This window comes from Cololabis saira, chromosome 5 (assembly GCF_033807715.1).
Source record: "Cololabis saira isolate AMF1-May2022 chromosome 5, fColSai1.1, whole genome shotgun sequence".
NCBI classification, from domain to species: domain Eukaryota; kingdom Metazoa; phylum Chordata; class Actinopteri; order Beloniformes; family Belonidae; genus Cololabis; species Cololabis saira.
In genome coordinates, this window is record NC_084591.1 from 11,716,787 (window position 1) to 11,734,563 (window position 17,777).

At 42.5% G+C, this 17,777-nt stretch overlaps 1 protein-coding gene across 3 annotated transcripts in view; it reads left to right on the forward strand.

Annotated features, from left to right (window-relative positions):
• The window catches only part of met (MET proto-oncogene, receptor tyrosine kinase), a 126,231-nt gene that overhangs the window by 1,901 nt on the left and 106,553 nt on the right, over positions 1-17,777 (forward strand). For all 3 annotated transcript variants that reach the window (XM_061720920.1, XM_061720922.1, XM_061720921.1), the window contains exon 2: positions 164-1,367. In XM_061720920.1, coding sequence (XP_061576904.1) covers positions 171-1,367 — 1,197 coding nt within the window. In that variant the 5' untranslated portion in view covers positions 164-170. The remainder of the gene's footprint in view (positions 1-163; positions 1,368-17,777) is intronic.

Here is a 17,777-nt window from a genome sequence, read left to right on the forward strand (position 1 = left end):
GAGAAGGGACTTCAGTGTCCCACTTGTTTCTCCTCATTGTTCTCCGAGCGGCACTTTTTTGCAGCGTTTGTCACAAAAACCACACTTCAGACAATCAAGGCCAACTATTCATAGATATCCCTGATAAATGCTTTTGTTCTGTTTGTTCTTTTTCCCCTCCCAGGAACAGGATGGGTATCTCTTCACTCCACGCCATCGCGTTGCTGATGGGCCTCTGCCACGGCGCCAGGGCCCGCTGCGACAAGTCCTCGGAGACGACCAAGCTCAACCTCACTGTCACATACGAGCTCCCGACCTTCACGGCCGACTTCCCGATCCAGAACATGGTGACACTGGACGGGGTCATCTACGTGGGTGCGGTGAACCGGATCTACGCCCTGGCGCCGAACCTCACCAAGCTGTCGGAGTACCGCACGGGGCCGCTGTTCGCCAACCAGACCTGCGGACGTAGCCGGACGGAGACCAGCGGAACCATTGACAACCGCAACATGGCCTTGGTGGTGGAGAAGATGTACGACAGAGGGTTGTACAGCTGCGGGTCGGCGGACAACGGCGTGTGCCGCCGCCACGTCCTGGACGACGACGGCGTCACCCTGAAAACCGTCGATGAGCACGTCTACTGTTTTGCTGGCAAGGTGGAGCCGGGGAGGGGTCATCCCAGCGATCCCGATGTCGTGGTGAGCCCGTCGGGGTCCCAGGTGCTCAACGTAGAGAGTAACGTCATCAAGTTCTTCGTTGGAAACTCTGAGATCCCCGGTGCCGGGAACATTTCCGCCAACGGGACTCATCCCCACACCATCTCCCTACGGAAGATGAAAACGAGCCAAAACGGCTTCACTTTCTTCTCGAACTCCTCGCACATGGACCTGATCCCGTCCCTACGAGGGAACTACTATCTGCGCTACGTCTACACCTTCCACAGCGGACCTTACGCCTACTTCCTCACGGTGCAGAGGGTGAGCAAGGACTCCCAGGCCTACCACACCCGCATAGTCCGCATGTGTTCGTCAGACTCGGTGATCCGCCGCTACGTGGAAATGCCCCTGGAGTGCATCAGCACCAACAAGAGACGCAGACGCTCCACCGAAGAGGTGAAGGTGTTCAACATCGTCCAGGCGGCTCACGTCACCAAGGTGGGCAATGACGCAGAGCTTCTGAAGCAGGCGAACCTGAAAGAGGGCGACGACGTGCTGTTCGCCGCCTTCGCCAGAGGGAAGCCCGATTCCCCGGAGCCGACCCCCAACTCGGCCGTCTGCGCCATGTCCCTGAAAAACATCAACGACATGTTCAAGAGGTTCATGCATGGGTGCAACACGGTGGAGCCGTATCACTTCACCGGATCGGACAAGAAGTCCTGCTACAATGTGGTGAGTGCTGGGAAGGGTTGGGGTCATTGGCCAACGTTGGTCGTTATTCTTAACTGTGAAAAAAAATAAAAAGGCAAAGGTGACGGGGCAGGAACATTAGTCTTGCAAATAGGCCTGTGTTGAAAACATCGATTTTCCGATTCTAAAACGATTCTTATATTAATTCCTAAACATCGATTTGTATGTCTAAAGATCAATTTCTTTTTCATCATTACATTACAACTTTTGGTATTCTTTTGTTTATGCCCAAAAAAGGAATTTTTTTTGGACACGAGAATAGCTACTGCCATGTTTTTGCCTTTTAATTATGGTTAAAGGCATGAAAACATTAAAGTTTTCAGTTATAATTGCATAAATTGTCTATATTTAATTACTTTATAAACTGTCTTGGGGTTACATTTGCATAAAATGCTAAAAACCAAATTCTCAAAAAATTAAAAACCGAAATAGACCGAAAAGGGAAACAATTCAAATGAAATGCGGGAAAAAATAAAACCTCAGATGTTTCTGAAAGCAGTTTTATCAGCATTCTGGGAGGTGATTGGCCCTTACAGCATAATTAGCTGCAATACTTGCTGTTGAATCTCATGCAACAGCTCACAAAACAGTTTTAATAACGCTAACTCAAATTGATATAGGAATCAAATCGAATCAAATCTTGATAATCGATTCTGAATCTTAAGAGTCAGAATCAAATCGATACTTGACATTTGAATCTATCCCCAGCCCTACTTGCAATTATCTCCACCTTCCTGCAAAAATCCAGATGTTCATGTGGTTTTATTTACAAATAAATACAGTGAGCCTCGATTAGTTCGATTAATGTCATATGTACTTGTTTATTCACTTTTGTAGACTGAATAAGTTCCTGGAGTTTTAGATGAGACTCCTGCTGTGTTCGCATGCGCCGTTGTGGTGTTGCTCAGAGAGTTTGAACAACACGATGATGCGCTTTCACAGTGTAATTTAAGAGACGTGAATTAAGCCACTATCAGTCATCTGCTGTGCACGCATGGCTGGATTTGTATCCTGTGGAGTTACAGATCTTGGCTGTTTCTCTGCTCCAGGCAGTTGGGTTTGTTGGCTGGAGAGAGTGTCTCAGATACTGGGTGGTCTCGGCAGGTGCTACGTCCACGTCCTTTTCAACGTCTCACCAGAGCAGGACCCTGTATGACCGGTACGATCTGCTCCTCGCTCGTCCTCTCGGAGTCCCGTGGTCACAGAGGCGTGGAAAAGTATGCGAACCCCTCGTAGTTTATGAGTTTTCTGCATTGAGTTGCCGTAAAATATGATCTGCTCTTCATCTATCCCACAAACACAGATGGATACAATGTTCTACGATCAAAACAAGTGATTGTAATTTATTGTATCTTTTTTTTGAACATGCACATGAGATGTTGAGTGCTGCTGAAAAACGTAAGTGAACTCATTCATACCGTCAACGAAAGAAAATTAGAGCCAGTAGATTGCGCAAGAGAAGCCTGATCAAACTAGTTATACCCTGGAGTCCCAGTACAGGGGGCAAAGGTCATAGAGAACATACCGCTGGGACCAAGCAGAGCGTAGAGGCTTGAATGAAAAGTTTGGAGGTGTGGATTAGGGGTATTAGGGGATTAGGGGTATTGCCAAGGACGTCACGATACGATACACATCACGATACTTGAGTCACGATACGATATTGCGATATCCAAATTTCATATATTGCGATGTTATACATAGTTCGCTAAAAACTGTAAAAGGCATTATGCATCTTAAAATCTGAGCTGCATCTACATCAGATTATGGTGATAATTTATGGGACAAACTGAGTCAAAACAATGTAATGAAATGATCCATGCTGTTTTTTTGGAACTATACAAGCTAAAGTTACATATTTGCATATGTTTTTCATATTATTTACATTATATGAAATTAACTAACAATATTATTTAAGCCCTTTTATACAATAAAGTCGTACTGGATTTACAAACCGTTTGAAACAGGATTTATTATTTGAAGAAAAAAAATTGATATTCTAATTTTGAATATTGATATTAAATCAGCCGGCAAAGTATCGCGATATATTGCCAAATAGATATTTTTGCCCACCCCCAGTGTGGATTAGAGTTAGTTTGATCGAAAAAAGACAAAGAATGTAAAACCGGTCTAACTTTGCTGTTCACAAGAAGCATCTGCTGATGTGAACCACGTTTCACAAAAAAAGAGATCTCTGAGGACTTACGACTGAATAGCTGATCTGCAAAAGACTGGAAAGGAATGCAGTGTCATCTCAAAGTGTGTCACTCCACAGTTAGACAAACTGTGTATAAATGAAAACAGTCAATTACTCTTCCTGGAGGTGGTCGTCCCGCCAAAGTGACTCCAAACACTCAACTTAAGCACCTAAATGAAGTAAAGTCATAAATAACAATTCTGAAAGCATCACTGGAGCTGGAAACGTCTCTGTTCACGAGTCTACCATACGAGAGTGTCAGGCTGCTCTCCAAAACAAACTGTTGCCCCCCTAAAGTTTGCCAAAGAGCACATTGGCAGTCTGCTGCTGCTGCTGCTCGGAAAAGGTCTCGTGGACTGACGAAGCAAACGTTGACTTGTTTGGGAAGAAAACTTAGAACTATGTAAGTTACATAAAAGGCACACATTACTAGCATTAAATCATCATCTGGAGTATGGAGCAAGGAATATCATGATTTAGGGGTTGCTTCGCTGCCTCAGGGCCTGGACCAATGGCCATCATGAAGGGAAAAGGATTTCCAACATCCTGTCCACCAGCTGAAGCTCAGTCAAAGCTGGGTGATACACAAGGACAATAGAGGGTCTGCATTGACGTCACTTCCCCACTGGACCACGCCACCTACTCACACTGAGTGGCAAAACATCAGCAAAAATGTCTGCAACTAGTGGAGAAGACAGGATAACAGCCGATTATCCACTTAAATTAAAGGCAGTTGGACTTGACAGTGACCTGTACAGTTACCTGAAGAACCAGTGGTCCATGGACATTAATATTTGGCCACGAATCCAGTTTCCTGATATTTATACGTACTTCATTTCTACGCCGGGGAAATACACGAAGCAAAGCTTGAAGGCATACAAAAGTCTTGGCGCTTGGTCCGACTTCAAGGCAGGATTTGTTAGCGAAATTAAAGTGATGAGGACACCGAACTTTATGATTTGACCGTTTAACGTTAACTACCCAAAAATCCAACATTACCTGATACAAAATGGGAACCACAAATCCACATTTCGGTGCCTGGAATCCAGTTGTTTCTGCGAATTGCAGCGATCCATTTGCTTCTCTTAAGCTTATTTTTCGGCAATCTGTAAAACAATAATTCCGATTTATGAGTACAGTTGATCGCACAACAGCTCTTTCCCATTTTAGATGTTTTCGAGTTGCTCAAACTGAAAGTTTACGCTGCCACTCAGTCTTTCTGCCACTCAGTGGGCGTAACCCGCTGTGAAGTTGCATCTGTGACGTCATGCGCATTCCCTCTATAAAGCTACACATGGAAGTAAATCCACCACAGAACGACTTTGGAAAATGAAAAATTCACCTTTTGGAGTGGTCTAGTCAGAGTTCAGACCTTAAACACACTGAGATGCTGCACAGTGAGCTCAAGAGAGCCATTCAGACCAGACATCCTACGAATGTACTTCTAATAATGAGACGAATGTTGGCTCTGTACAGTTAATTTTGTGATGGTTAGTTGTAGTTTATGCTGCCCACTCTGGATTAAAAGAGAGAGTATGACAGCTGAGCTCCAGCCTTACATTGCAGCTATGTCTGTCCATATTTGGTGAACAGTGTATAACTTGTTGAGTCCTCTCGTCTTTGGACAAAGTACCAGAGTGATGGTTTTAAATACACACAGAGGGCAAGCGAGAAGGTTTTTATGGCTAAATTGTGGAATGTTCTTGTCTTGCCAATTCAGTTACCTGACCTACGTTCTGCTGATCATGTGCTCCAGTTTCTGAGGAGTAAAGTGATGCCCAAAAACAAAAAATACAAGCGTAAAGGTCAGGCCTTTGCAACAGAAGACACTTCATCAAATCGTTGACCAGATTCGATTGCTATCTTTCAGCTTAATCTGATTCCTCCTGAATATTTTGTCCTTTATGAAATCTGAAAATGAAATTCTGCGCCTCACCTTTAGTGTTACGGTTTAATTTTTAATCTAATGTGCCGAGAAAGCTCCCTCCTCGCAGTGCTTTTGAGAGATAGTGCTCCGGAGCTCCTCCGCTTTGCTTCTGTTCTCTCAACAATGGCTCCATCAATCAGTTAAATCACCTGATCAATAACGACACGAAGTTAGCATCTGTCAATATGTGCGCCGCAGCTGCCCCTTCTGTGACTTCATCCTCACTTAACGTCAGCATCCGTCAGAGCTCGGCGGTGCGTCCCTGGTCAGGCCAGGGATGACCTCGGCCTCCTCGAGGATATTGCTCGAGGAATAGGGCGTTTGAGGGCGAGCGCTTGCAGGAATCATGGGAAAATACCGTCACACTCCTGACTGAGGAAGGCTCCTATAAGCTCCTGTCAAAATATTGGCTCTGTTTGTGTGCTAGCAGGGAGGCCGCCGTGAGTTGGTTTTGGCTTGTGCTGTAGCAACATTTATTGTTGCTGTTTGCTACAAACCAGAACCATGAACCGTCTGCAGGTTTTATCCTGTGAAGTCTTTCTGAGGTATAAAACAGTTTTTAGGTGTTTTTTTTTTGTTTCTTTGTTGCTTTTTGGATGTACAGGTCATGTGACGTACTCGAGAGAGCCACATGCAGTCTTTTGGGGCATAACATGGAAGGAAAAACTAAATTTATTGCATTGCGTGACTTTGCAAAAGTTTTGAATCAACTGCTCCTCCCTAAAAATCCGGGACCAGGTTTTCCCATAAACCCGTCAGACGTAGGCGGTTCCACATACCACAACTCGTGTTTCGTTAAGACATCTTTTGTGGTTTTGGAGAGAGACCAATCAGCCTGCCAATATTGAAGAGGTTCTGGACATCCATCACCTTTATGAAACGCAACTCTGTCAGCGGAGACGAATTTGTCTCAAAGTTGATGTAAAACCGTTGTGGCCACGTTGTTATTGTTTGCTTCATTGAGCGTTGAACGTTAGAAGGTCCAGGGTTTCTCAGTATTGGATCACATGACATGGAGGTTTTTGAGACTTGAAGGTACTGAAGCAATTTGATTGATACCAGAGAATTTTGATACTCACGATACCTAATAAGTGAAAGTTTGATTACGTTGTTTGTAGCCCTGTGAAGACGGACATACGACAAAACAGCCCATAAAGTTTAGATTTTCTTGAAGTATTTATCTGGCATTTAAACAAAATCCCTCCAACATTTTTGCAAAACCCAATGTTGGTTTCTGTTATATTTGATGTTTCGGGTATTTATCGTAAAGTACTGAGCGCTCGATATTTGTAATTGTATGCAACAGTTGTCTTCTGGTTTGGATAGTGGCCGATGTGCAGAGGCCTCAGAAGAAGTATCAAGTATAGATAAAAATAGATCAAATCAATTGTTATTTAGGAGCTACAAGACACAAAAAGAACATGTTGGCAGTTTTTAAACCAGCTTCACAGGCGATGGGGCGGGTGTTTGTGTCTGCCGCTGCTCACGACTGGTATCAGCTATTGTGGCGATCCACAAGGGAAAGTGATGAATGCTGGGAGGTGGGGGTTCGGGGGGGCAGCGCATATCTGACTTTCAGCGAGCTGTGATGAATGACTCTGGGATAACAGGGCATCAGCAGCTGGGCGGAAGATGATCCCCCCCGACCCGAACCCTCCGTAGGAAACGCTGGCAAGGCCTCCCTCCCGCTCCTCTCCACCTGTGGGAAAGCGGCGGCTGCGGCGGTAAAACCCCATTTCTGGGGCGATGCTTGCAATATTTTGATCTAGACTTGCTTTTTCTTCACAAAAATTTAAGTAGGTGTACTGTTGGCACTATGATAATGAACTGTGTTTAGGCGCGAATATTCCAGATGTGTAACGTTGTTTTGCTAGCGATGACTCACGTCAGTTCACACTTCAAGATCAAAACAAAACAAAAAAAACCATCCTGTTACAAATCAAACAACGCATCGCTTGTACCACGAAGAAGCCAAAATATCTGAGTTTTATTGTGGTCGGTGACGAACGCCGAGCAAACACGAGTCCCTGAACAATAGTGGTTTGTCTTTAGCTGTCACTGTTTTGATCAGTCGAGGTGAGAGTGTCCTGCTTCTTTATATCGCGTTCTTTCCTTTTGACTCACCTGATTATGGGATGAGATCAGGTTTGCTGGAGGCGCAGGAGCATCTCTGTGTCATATAATTACCAGAGATGCTCCTGTACACCTTACGGCTCTCAGCACAGTGTTAATTTGTCTGAAAAATTACTAGATTTAAAAGTTGATTTTTCAAAAATATGCAGACGTCATTATGTCAGGTTGTCTTGCAGCTGCGGGATGATTTACTGAGCTGGCTCTGCAGTTTCAAAACAGTTTATACCATCAAATCAGGTTCAAAGCCGATCGGCTGATGCTGCCAGAAGAGCTTTTATTTTTCGTGAATCCCTTTTTCAGATTTTTCTTTACGGTGCTTTAAATCTTGGCCTTGTCGTCCTGAGCTCAGCCGCTTCGCAGAGATACAAACTCCGCAGAAGAGAAGCTGGCGGACAGCCGTCCACCTGATGTTTGTGCCGTCTGCCTGGACCGTGATGGGGTAATCATAGCACCAGCTAATAGATTTACGACTGGTATCCAGTGGCATATGGCAGGTTCGCTCTCTGTTATCACGAGGTTTAGAAGTGATAGGAGCAGTTGTAAATTCATAAAAGCCGTAAATGCTCGGAGGATGCATACTTGGGCACACGGGAGGCTATTTCGGCCCCACCAAACTGTACGTTACTGATGGAAAACTCCCAGTGGGGTTCTGGACGGGGTTGAAAGCTCAAAGTAAGAGCATGTTTGAAGTCTTTAAGTGGTGGTTGTCAGCTCAGATGGGCCTCTTAACTCCAGTTTAGGCAGTGAGATATGATAAATGTTGTAATGATGAGTGGCTCGCTTGTCAGCTGTCTTTGAGACGGAGCAAATCTGCTTTTTCTTAAGGTTTCTGGGGCCATCTCTGTCTCCGGGCTCTTGTGGAAAACTCAAAACAGAGGAAAGGAGCTTATTTTCACCGCAACACATTTAGCAACTGCTTATTAGAATAAGCTGCTAATGCAGATTTGCATTTATTCTAAACGACGAGACGCTTGCCTATGATGAAGAATTTTGACAGCTTGGCCCCCTGCAGGGGGAGGTCGCCCCAGTCCTACCTCCTGCAGGGCTTTGAACTGGACTCAAGACCTTTTGAGGAAGCTCCAAATTGCTACTCAACTTCCTACCCCCCGGGCAGATCCCGACACCTGGAAGTTGGTTCAAACAGACAGGAATCAAGAGAGCACCCCATGGGGTGATTTGGAGGTCTGTGTCAGTCATGCCAAATGTCTGATAATGACATTTGGCCCGATTCACATCCGACTGTAAATTACTTTTTGTCTCTCGTCCTGATTTGTGTATTCCTGAAACTTCTTGTATAAAAATCTGATTACAACGTCACTCGAGGTCAGCATTTCTACCAGACCTCTGGCCTGTGTAGAGGTGCTCACCGCCGGCTCAATAAAACCTCATAAAAAAACCACAAAGCGGACTTATGAACTGGTTTGATAAATTCCACAACAATTTGGCGCCGTGACCCGGATAACAATAGACTTTCGATGGGAACTCCTTTTTCCAGACCAACGACACAACCAGCGACTTCTATCTAAATTTAATCAGAGGTAAGGGGTCCATTTTTTCAAAATCCCAAATTATTGTTTCTGGGCTGTTGTCGAAAGTCTGTGAACTGGAGTGCCAGAGAAAGTTGACGTTATCTTGAAATTTAGGTAAGTCCGCTGTGTGGTTGTGAAGGTTATATTTTATTATTATTTTGTGTTATTGGGAAGGTTATTGTAGAGATGTTTTTTAGGAATGCTGGCAATTTCATAACACTTGAATTTGATTGTGTTGTGAGAATGTTCTGCTTCTCCTGCCTTAAGAATCTGACTCGCTCTTCTAAAAAAAGGTTTAATATCTCGGGTAACATTAAAGAGAGAAATGGCGCCATGGTTGGTCTGAGTACCAATAAAAAGATAGTCCAGGGGGACTATTCTTATGCATGCAGGACGTGGGGTCCGTAAGTGTTGGAACACTGATATATTTGTGAGAAATAGACATACTGTATGTAGAGAAGCTGTTTTATTTTATAAGTCGGGATGACACGCTCTCCCAAAATGAGGTATATTTCATTTCTGCAAGAATCGACTTGCTCTTCTTGCACCAACAGGAATGATTTGTATGCTCTGTCAAGTGAAGTTTTTCAGTTCTTTAAATACATGTATGGTAATCACGGTACCGATAGTTTTATTTGTTAGTTTTGTTTGTTACTCAGTTAGTATTAAATATTGTTAAAAAAACTAAAAAGCACTTCAAACTCCCTCAGATTTTTGGAGGGATGAAGGTAGACGCCGTAATGCAGAATCTCAAATAGCTTCGCTTACTGATCAAAATAAAAAGCTGATGGCTCTACTACAAGGATTTAAAAACACAACGCAGACGAAAAAGAAATTAGAGAACCAGTTAAATGATAAAATCAAAACCTTTATCCGGTGAAACTGATTAAAGAATCAAATGACGATGACACTTCTGATGACGACTGGATTTTACAAAAATCCAAGATCTGTTGCCTACAAAATTTGGAGCCAAATAATGGTAAGAGATTTTAAATTAATAAACAAAATGGCTAGAGGAAACAGCGGTTAAACTAACTTTGCCACATGATTTGAAAAGTAAAGTACTTGATGCGCAAAGTACTTGATGCTTGTAGAATTCCCTTTTAATCCCACAGCTGTTGCCAAAATCACACCAGAGCAAGCTCAGACCTTTTTTCACAGTATTTATTGCCTTAACAGTTCAAAGGGAAAATTGATAATCCCAGGGAACTTTATGCTAAAACAATTTTGACAGCAAAAGAGAATTGTGGTCTGTCACGAGATCAGATTGATGGATTCCCTCCAGGGTACATGCAAAATATATATTTGCTAATTGCCCTCCACAAAGGGTAGGCCTGGATAACGCAAAAAAAAGAATCTGAAATGTATGAAAATACTAATGTCTTTTTCAAAAGTGTTTCCTACACAGGTTGAGCGCTGAGAGGAGGCGCAGAGGAAACAGCCAATGATCGGCTCCCATTGGGGTGAGCCAAATCAGAGCATCCCAATTTACATAATCGTATCCTGCCTATGGTAACTTCATCATGTAAGTGCATGGAAATCTGTCTGTGGCCTACTACAACGTCTCTGAATGCATGTATAACTAATCTCTAACTAGAGGTGTCAAGTAACGAAGTACAAATACCTCATTACCTTACTTAAGTAGAACTTTTGGTTGTGTATGCTTCACAGGAGTAATTATTTTTTTCAGACGGTTTTTACTTTTACTCCTTACATTTTCACGCAATTATCTTTACTTTTTACTCCTTACGTTTTAAAAACAGCCTTACTCTATTTCATTTCGGCTTTTTAAAAAAAAAAAAAAAAAACTATCCAGTTAAATTGTGCCATCCGGATAGAGTGGATTTGGTTGTGGTTGGATGAGAAGTATAAACACATTTGGTTTGTACGTGTCTGGTCTCTGAAACACATGTTAATGCTCAATAATGCACATATATGGTTCTTTAATATATTTGCATTATACTAAGATGCATTCATTTTCAATGGCTTTTAGCCTTAATGGTTTTTCCCCGCTTATATTACTTTTACTTTTATACTTTAAGTACTTTTGAAACCAGTACTTTATACTTTTACTTGAGAAAAATAAAAATAAATAAATTTTGAGTTGATACTTCAACTTCTACAGGAGTATTTTTGAACTCTAATATCTATACTTCTACCTGAGTAATGAATGAGAATACTTTTGACACCTCTGTCTTTAACACTCGTCCTGACTTTTCCTGTTTTCCTCACTGACGGCTCTGCTTATAAAAATGGAATACCATACGCAGGTTATACAATTTGTGATAATTCTTAATTGTTGAAAGCGCCCTCCTCCTCCAGCTCCACCTAAGTAGATGAAACTATATACTGATCAAAAGGTAAAACTGTTACAATCTATACAGATTCCAGATATGCTTTTGGTTGTGTATATTGTATTTTATAGATTTTATATATTGTGGGCGAACCGAGCATTTATCTCATCCTCGGAGATAAATGTGGTTAATTGATTGGTGAACTGTTACAAGCCTGTCAACTACCTTCATCTATTGCTTTGTTAAATGTGAAGCCCACACCCAGTCCAACCCTGTTTTCACTAGGCAATGCTTCAGCTGACCATGCAGCAAAAGAAACTGCCAAATTTGGCTTACCTGTCTATGTAAAACTTTGCCCTTCTATACCCGCTAACGACCTGGTTTCTCCTAATGATGTAGCTCTCCTACAAGAAGACTACTGAGGTGAAGAAAAAAACGGATTGTAGCATTCCCATGGTTGTAAAAATGTAAATAATTTGTGGGTCAGCAACGACGGCCGCATTGTTGCACCCACATCCTTGTACACGTGAATAGTTGATCACAGTTGGCAATCACAGATGAGAAAAAGGGGGAATGTGTCAGATAGTGTTGAAAGACTGATAAGCTCCAAGATTTGCATCCTATAAAAATATTGCAAACATTATCAACACTTCCCCCCACCGTGATTTTTTTTGAAGCTCTGCAAATAGACATTATGTGAGGGATATGAAATTATTCTTGTATGAAAATGTTCATGTATGAAAATGTTTTTGTATGTGCAGAGAATTTTAAACTGGACTTAAATGGACAATGTTGACACCTGTTAACACCCATTAGGAAGCACAAAACTCACGCTTCATGAAAGGATTATGGGTAGACCTATGACCATACCAAGCAATTCAGTTCTGTATATATGAAGAAGATGGACTTCCATGCCATGGATGAATCCATGATATCATTCTGTTGTACTCTAAACTTTTGCTGTCCAGTCAATCCACAGACAAGTAAAAGCTGTCCAGTCTCCTCCTAGTCACAAACCGTGCCATAACCTCCAACCCGGCAACTGGGTCTGTGTCAGGGAGTTCCGACGGAAAAACGCCCTGAAACCTCGCTGGTCTAAACCTCAACACGTCCTGCTCACCACCAACACCGCCGTCAAGTGTGAGGGGCGTCTAACCTGGTTCCACGCATCCCACTGCAAGAACACAACTCCTCGACCATGCAGCGAAAACCAGCCGATTCCTTCTTCTTCCTGCCCAGAAGTAGCTGAGCTCCAGCACCTGGGACCTCTGCAGAGGAGCAGGGGAGCAGGGGAGCAGGGGAGCAGGGGAGCAAAGGAGCAGCACAGGCCAAACTGTGACTCCACATGCTCTCCTTCTGAAGAACCGCTTGTTAAGCCTAAAACCAGCCAAAATCCACTATTATAGCTACCTTGCTACAATGGTTAATCGCTGTTCCATACCTCTACCAAAGGATGTTTACTGGATTTGTGGCGTGAAGGCTTGTGAATATCTTCCAAACGGTTGGTCTGGAATATGTGGTCTGGGCCATGCGGTACCAGCCATGAGAATCGTTCACATTGTTAGAAGAGAATTGTACACACACACACAAACACCATGGACAAGATTTTTTGGTGCCCTCGTTCCAAATTACGGAGTCATGGCAGCTTTGGAACAGATAAGATATTTATCCCATGCAGTTGAAGATTAGCCAACACCACTGCAAAAGACATGCCTATGCTCTCACAAGAAATGACTGCTTTAGGGATGATGGATTTATTAGCTTCTCAAGGGGGAACTTGTGCTGTCATTAAAACTGAATGTTGTACATTTATACCCGCAATGCCACAGTCCAAGAAATAACGCATCACTTGAAAGATATTGCTAAAACGTTACATACAACTGTCGCAACTAGTTTTTTGATTGCTTTAAAGAACAGTTAGGACACGTTGGTTACTTGATATTTGAATTTGTTTTGTTGGCTTGTTGTTATTTGACTTCTGATCACATGTTTAAGGTTCACTTGCAAAATATGTATCACTACTCCACTGTAATTCAACAAAAAGAAAAAAAAAAAAAAAAAAAATTGTGAATTGATGAAGAATTTTGACAGCTTGGCCCCCTGCAGGGGGAGGTCGCCCCAGTCCTACCTCCTGCAGGGCTTTGAACTGGACTCAAGACCTTTTGAGGAAGCTCCAAATTGCTACTCAACTTCCTACCCCCCGGGCAGATCCCGACACCTGGAAGTTGGTTCAAACAGACAGGAATCAAGAGAGCACCCCATGGGGTGATTTGGAGGTCTGTGTCAGTCATGCCAAATGTCTGATAATGACATTTGGCCCGATTCACATCCGACTGTAAATTACTTTTTGTCTCTCGTCCTGATTTGTGTATTCCTGAAACTTCTTGTATAAAAATCTGATTACAACGTCACTCGAGGTCAGCATTTCTACCAGACCTCTGGCCTGTGTAGAGGTGCTCACCGCCGGCTCAATAAAACCTCATAAAAAAACCACAAAGCGGACTTATGAACTGGTTTGATAAATTCCACAACACCTACTACTTTAGGTTACTCCCCGTTTTTAGCCCTTTTTTTGAAATTGCAGCTCAAAAATGTCCCAACCAAAATAAACAATGTGTATCTCAACAACTATGTGGTGTATTTGAAGAAATGTAACACCTGAGGTTTCCGATTGTTCAATAGGTTTAGACGGACTTCCCATATTGACCATTTTGGCCCATTTAGGGAGAATCTGTGTCCTTGAGACTCTTCAGGCACGAAGCTATAAAACGTTTTATATTTATGTCAATAAATGTGTTGATTTCTTTCAATCACAACTTTTTTAGGCTTCATTCATATTAGCTCATGCACTGAGCTGTTTGTGCAAGGCCATATCTCAGGAACCCCTTACAGGTTTGGGGTGATCAACACCTCCGTAGGACCTTCAAAGCCCGTTGAACCAGCGAGTCCTTCGGAAATCCACATCACTTCAGGGATTGTCTTGGATTATCCTCAGAACAAAGTTCAACAAATGTCCAGCCTTCCAGCCGATAACAGAGAAGATCCAAAAGACCAGATATGGTTTTCGCTGGTCAGAGAGATGAGTTGGCTGGAGTTTTTGACCGAATATGATTTGTAACTGTGAAACATCAACGGTAAGACCGATCTTTTAGCTGGACTAGTTCTTTTGTTGTTGTTCTTCAACTGCTAACTTAGCCTGGTTCATTGGGTCTCTGCGGTGCCTCGAAGAGTGCGAAATCCGTTCGGCATGGGGGTGGTGAGGTGTTCAGACATCGATGTTCAGAAACCGTTGTTCGAGGGCCAAATGACAAGCAAGCTGAAGACCCTTTTACACTAGTACCTACTCAGCGCGACTCCACTCGCCTTTCCCTCGTTTGTTTTTAGACACCCAGATGAGAAGTAGTAGGCGGGTCGGAGCGAAGCTGCTGTGACGTATTTGATTGTGTGATCTAAACGAAGAAGACAACAACACTAAAGATGTAGAACCTGGAGGAGATGATACATGTGCTGCTGGGTCTCTGGCTTGTGTTCCATATCAAGTTAAAAAATGAGAGTGAGAGAAGCTTCAAGCGGCATTGCTTTTTTTTTTTTTTGTTTGTTTGTTTGTCTCGGCGCTGCTGAAAAGTCCGTTGGGAGCTGCGAGCAGCTATGAAGTGACAGATCCTGGTGGATCTGGTCGTTCCTTATCGCCCGTCTAGATCCCTTTTTTAATTCTCTCCTCAGCCACCAGGTTTATGAACATCTGCACCTCAGAGTTGGATCACCAAACAGACTTCTGCGCTGCCATTGCTGGTCGAATAAAATTAAGAAGCCGCGAGACGCTCTTTCGCTGATTGACTTCCCGACTTAGACATCTGACTCCAACCCCCCGACCAATCGGTGACCTGTAGTGTGATGACGTCAGATCCAGGGCCGACTCAGGCAGAATAGATACAGAAAAAGTATCTACTCGGCACGCCTCCACCCACCTCGACCCCTAGTGGAAAAGAGCAAAAACGGGGCGTGGTGAGTCGGACTGAGTAGGTACTAGTGGAAAAGCGCCATTAGATAAAAGATACGACCAGGTTTGGTACCACGGTGGTCAGAGAGGTAGAGATACCTTTGCTACCTGGAGGAGTCTCCACCTCCTGATGCCGGGCCGGTGTCCCCGTCCTGTAGCCACGGTAATGTTTCTTTATGTCAGCACTGCATCACAGAAAAAAGAAGTGAGCGACCAGATACGTTGGGGACTCGCTGCCGACTGTGGACTTCAATCAAAGTAAAAAGAAACGTCTTCAGACTACTGAATGCTCTGAGAGCATAACCTGAGGAGGGAATATTGTCCACCTCATGGGATCGCTAAAAATGCACAGCTGGAGAGTGAAGACAGCAAGCCGCTTTTATATACGCATCTTCATACCATGATCCCTGGATGATCGTGATATAAAACATCTGTAGCATGCAGCAGCTGGTCACCAGGTGCCAGGACTGAGTTTTCATTTAAGCACTTGGAGTTGAACTTTTGTTTATATCCGACCCCAGTAGGGACAAGTAAAAGAGCCTCCTATCAAAATAGCTAAACTAATGTTAGTTGGTTAAAATGGCATTATAACAAATGAGTGATTGCTAAAAGTGTCACGCATACTAATGTTCTGAAATGTAATCAGTCCGTCTCAGTCTATTAAGTAATTGCTCTCCAAACATGAGCGCCAGAAATAAACTAGAGTTGTCTGAAGGTTTAATGTCGTTAGCTCTACCAGATTTTTTTAGAACCTCTCCACCTCCCATAGAAATTCACAAATACCAAAAGCATCCCATAAAATATCGATCTGGCCCGCCGAAGAGCACTTTTGCCCGACGGTATCGCTTTCAAAACAGACATGTTAAGCCATTTCCTCCCCACAGCGGGGATTTTGAGCCTTCCCAACCCTCCGGGCGCCCATTCCCACAAGTCCACAGAGGCAGCGGGCGCTATGAAGCGAGAAATAAAGAACGCCTACATTCAGGGTCAAAATTATCATCAAATTAGCATTGATTTGAGAAAACCCAGCAAATGCTGATTGCTTTTAAATTGAATCATTGGTCTGATTGATTATAGTTTGTGTGTGTGTGTGTAATATAATTCCATGGGGAGGCGCTTTGACTAACGATCATTTTAATTAGCCCGTCCGCCTTAATGAACAAGTTTCCAAGACTGGATTGAAAAAATGACAATAACAAAATAAAAAGCTGCCACAGGGACTCGGGGGTTATATTATACATTAAGTTTGTGATCGTGGAGCAGAAAAAGAATCAACTGATGCAACTTCAAGGAAGCGTTTGGCTTTCCCAGTTAGTTTTGTGGTGAATAGATACGAGTCCACTAAATCTGCCTGCAGGACATTTGCATGCAGCACTAAGACCGCTACAGGTGTGTGCAAAAAAGATATATGTAGGTTCTGTTTATCTAATCTAAGCAAATGATTTATTGGTCCTGATGCTTAAAGCCTTTAAAGTTAAGGAATATTTATTTTTCACTTATAAAACATAAATGTATTACATGAAAAATGAGATGTCTAGTCAGTCAAATGCAACAAAATACAGATAATAGGAACATAATGTTTGTAGTTTGAAGTTAACGCGCATTGCCAAAGACCTCACGATACGATACACATCACGATACTTGAGTCACGATACGATATTGCGATATCCAAAATTTGTGATATATTACAATGCTAAACATAGTTCGCTGAAATTTATAAAAGGCATTGTGCAATAATTAAAACTTAAAATCCAACCAATTATTGTGATAATTCATGGGACAAACTGATTCAAAACAATGTAATTCAAGTTATCCATGTCGTTTTATTGTAACTATACAAGCTAAAGTTACAACATATTTGCAGTTGTTTGTCATATTGTTTATATAATATGAAATTAACAATAACAATATTATTTAAGCCTAATAATACAATAAAATCGTACTGGAAATAAATGAATTAATACATTCAATAAATAAATAAAACAAAAATATCGAATTGGCCATCAAAACATCGCGATATATTGCCATATTGATATTTTTGCCCACCCCTAGCAAGCAATAAAAACTTTTTTTTTTTCCTAGCTCGCAATTAAAGATCTCCAACACTTGCGTCATGACAGGAAGTTTAATTTGATTAATTACTCAAAAGTCTCATTACATTCTGAATTGAAAAAGCACCGACAGCATCTGAGAAAGAAATGAACAAGACACACTAGTGGTCAGGCTGCGGTAGTGATGAAAACAATGGGAAACAAACACCATAAAATGATCAATATTTAGCTTCAGATGTGCTTCTAAAAAACAGCCTTTCACAC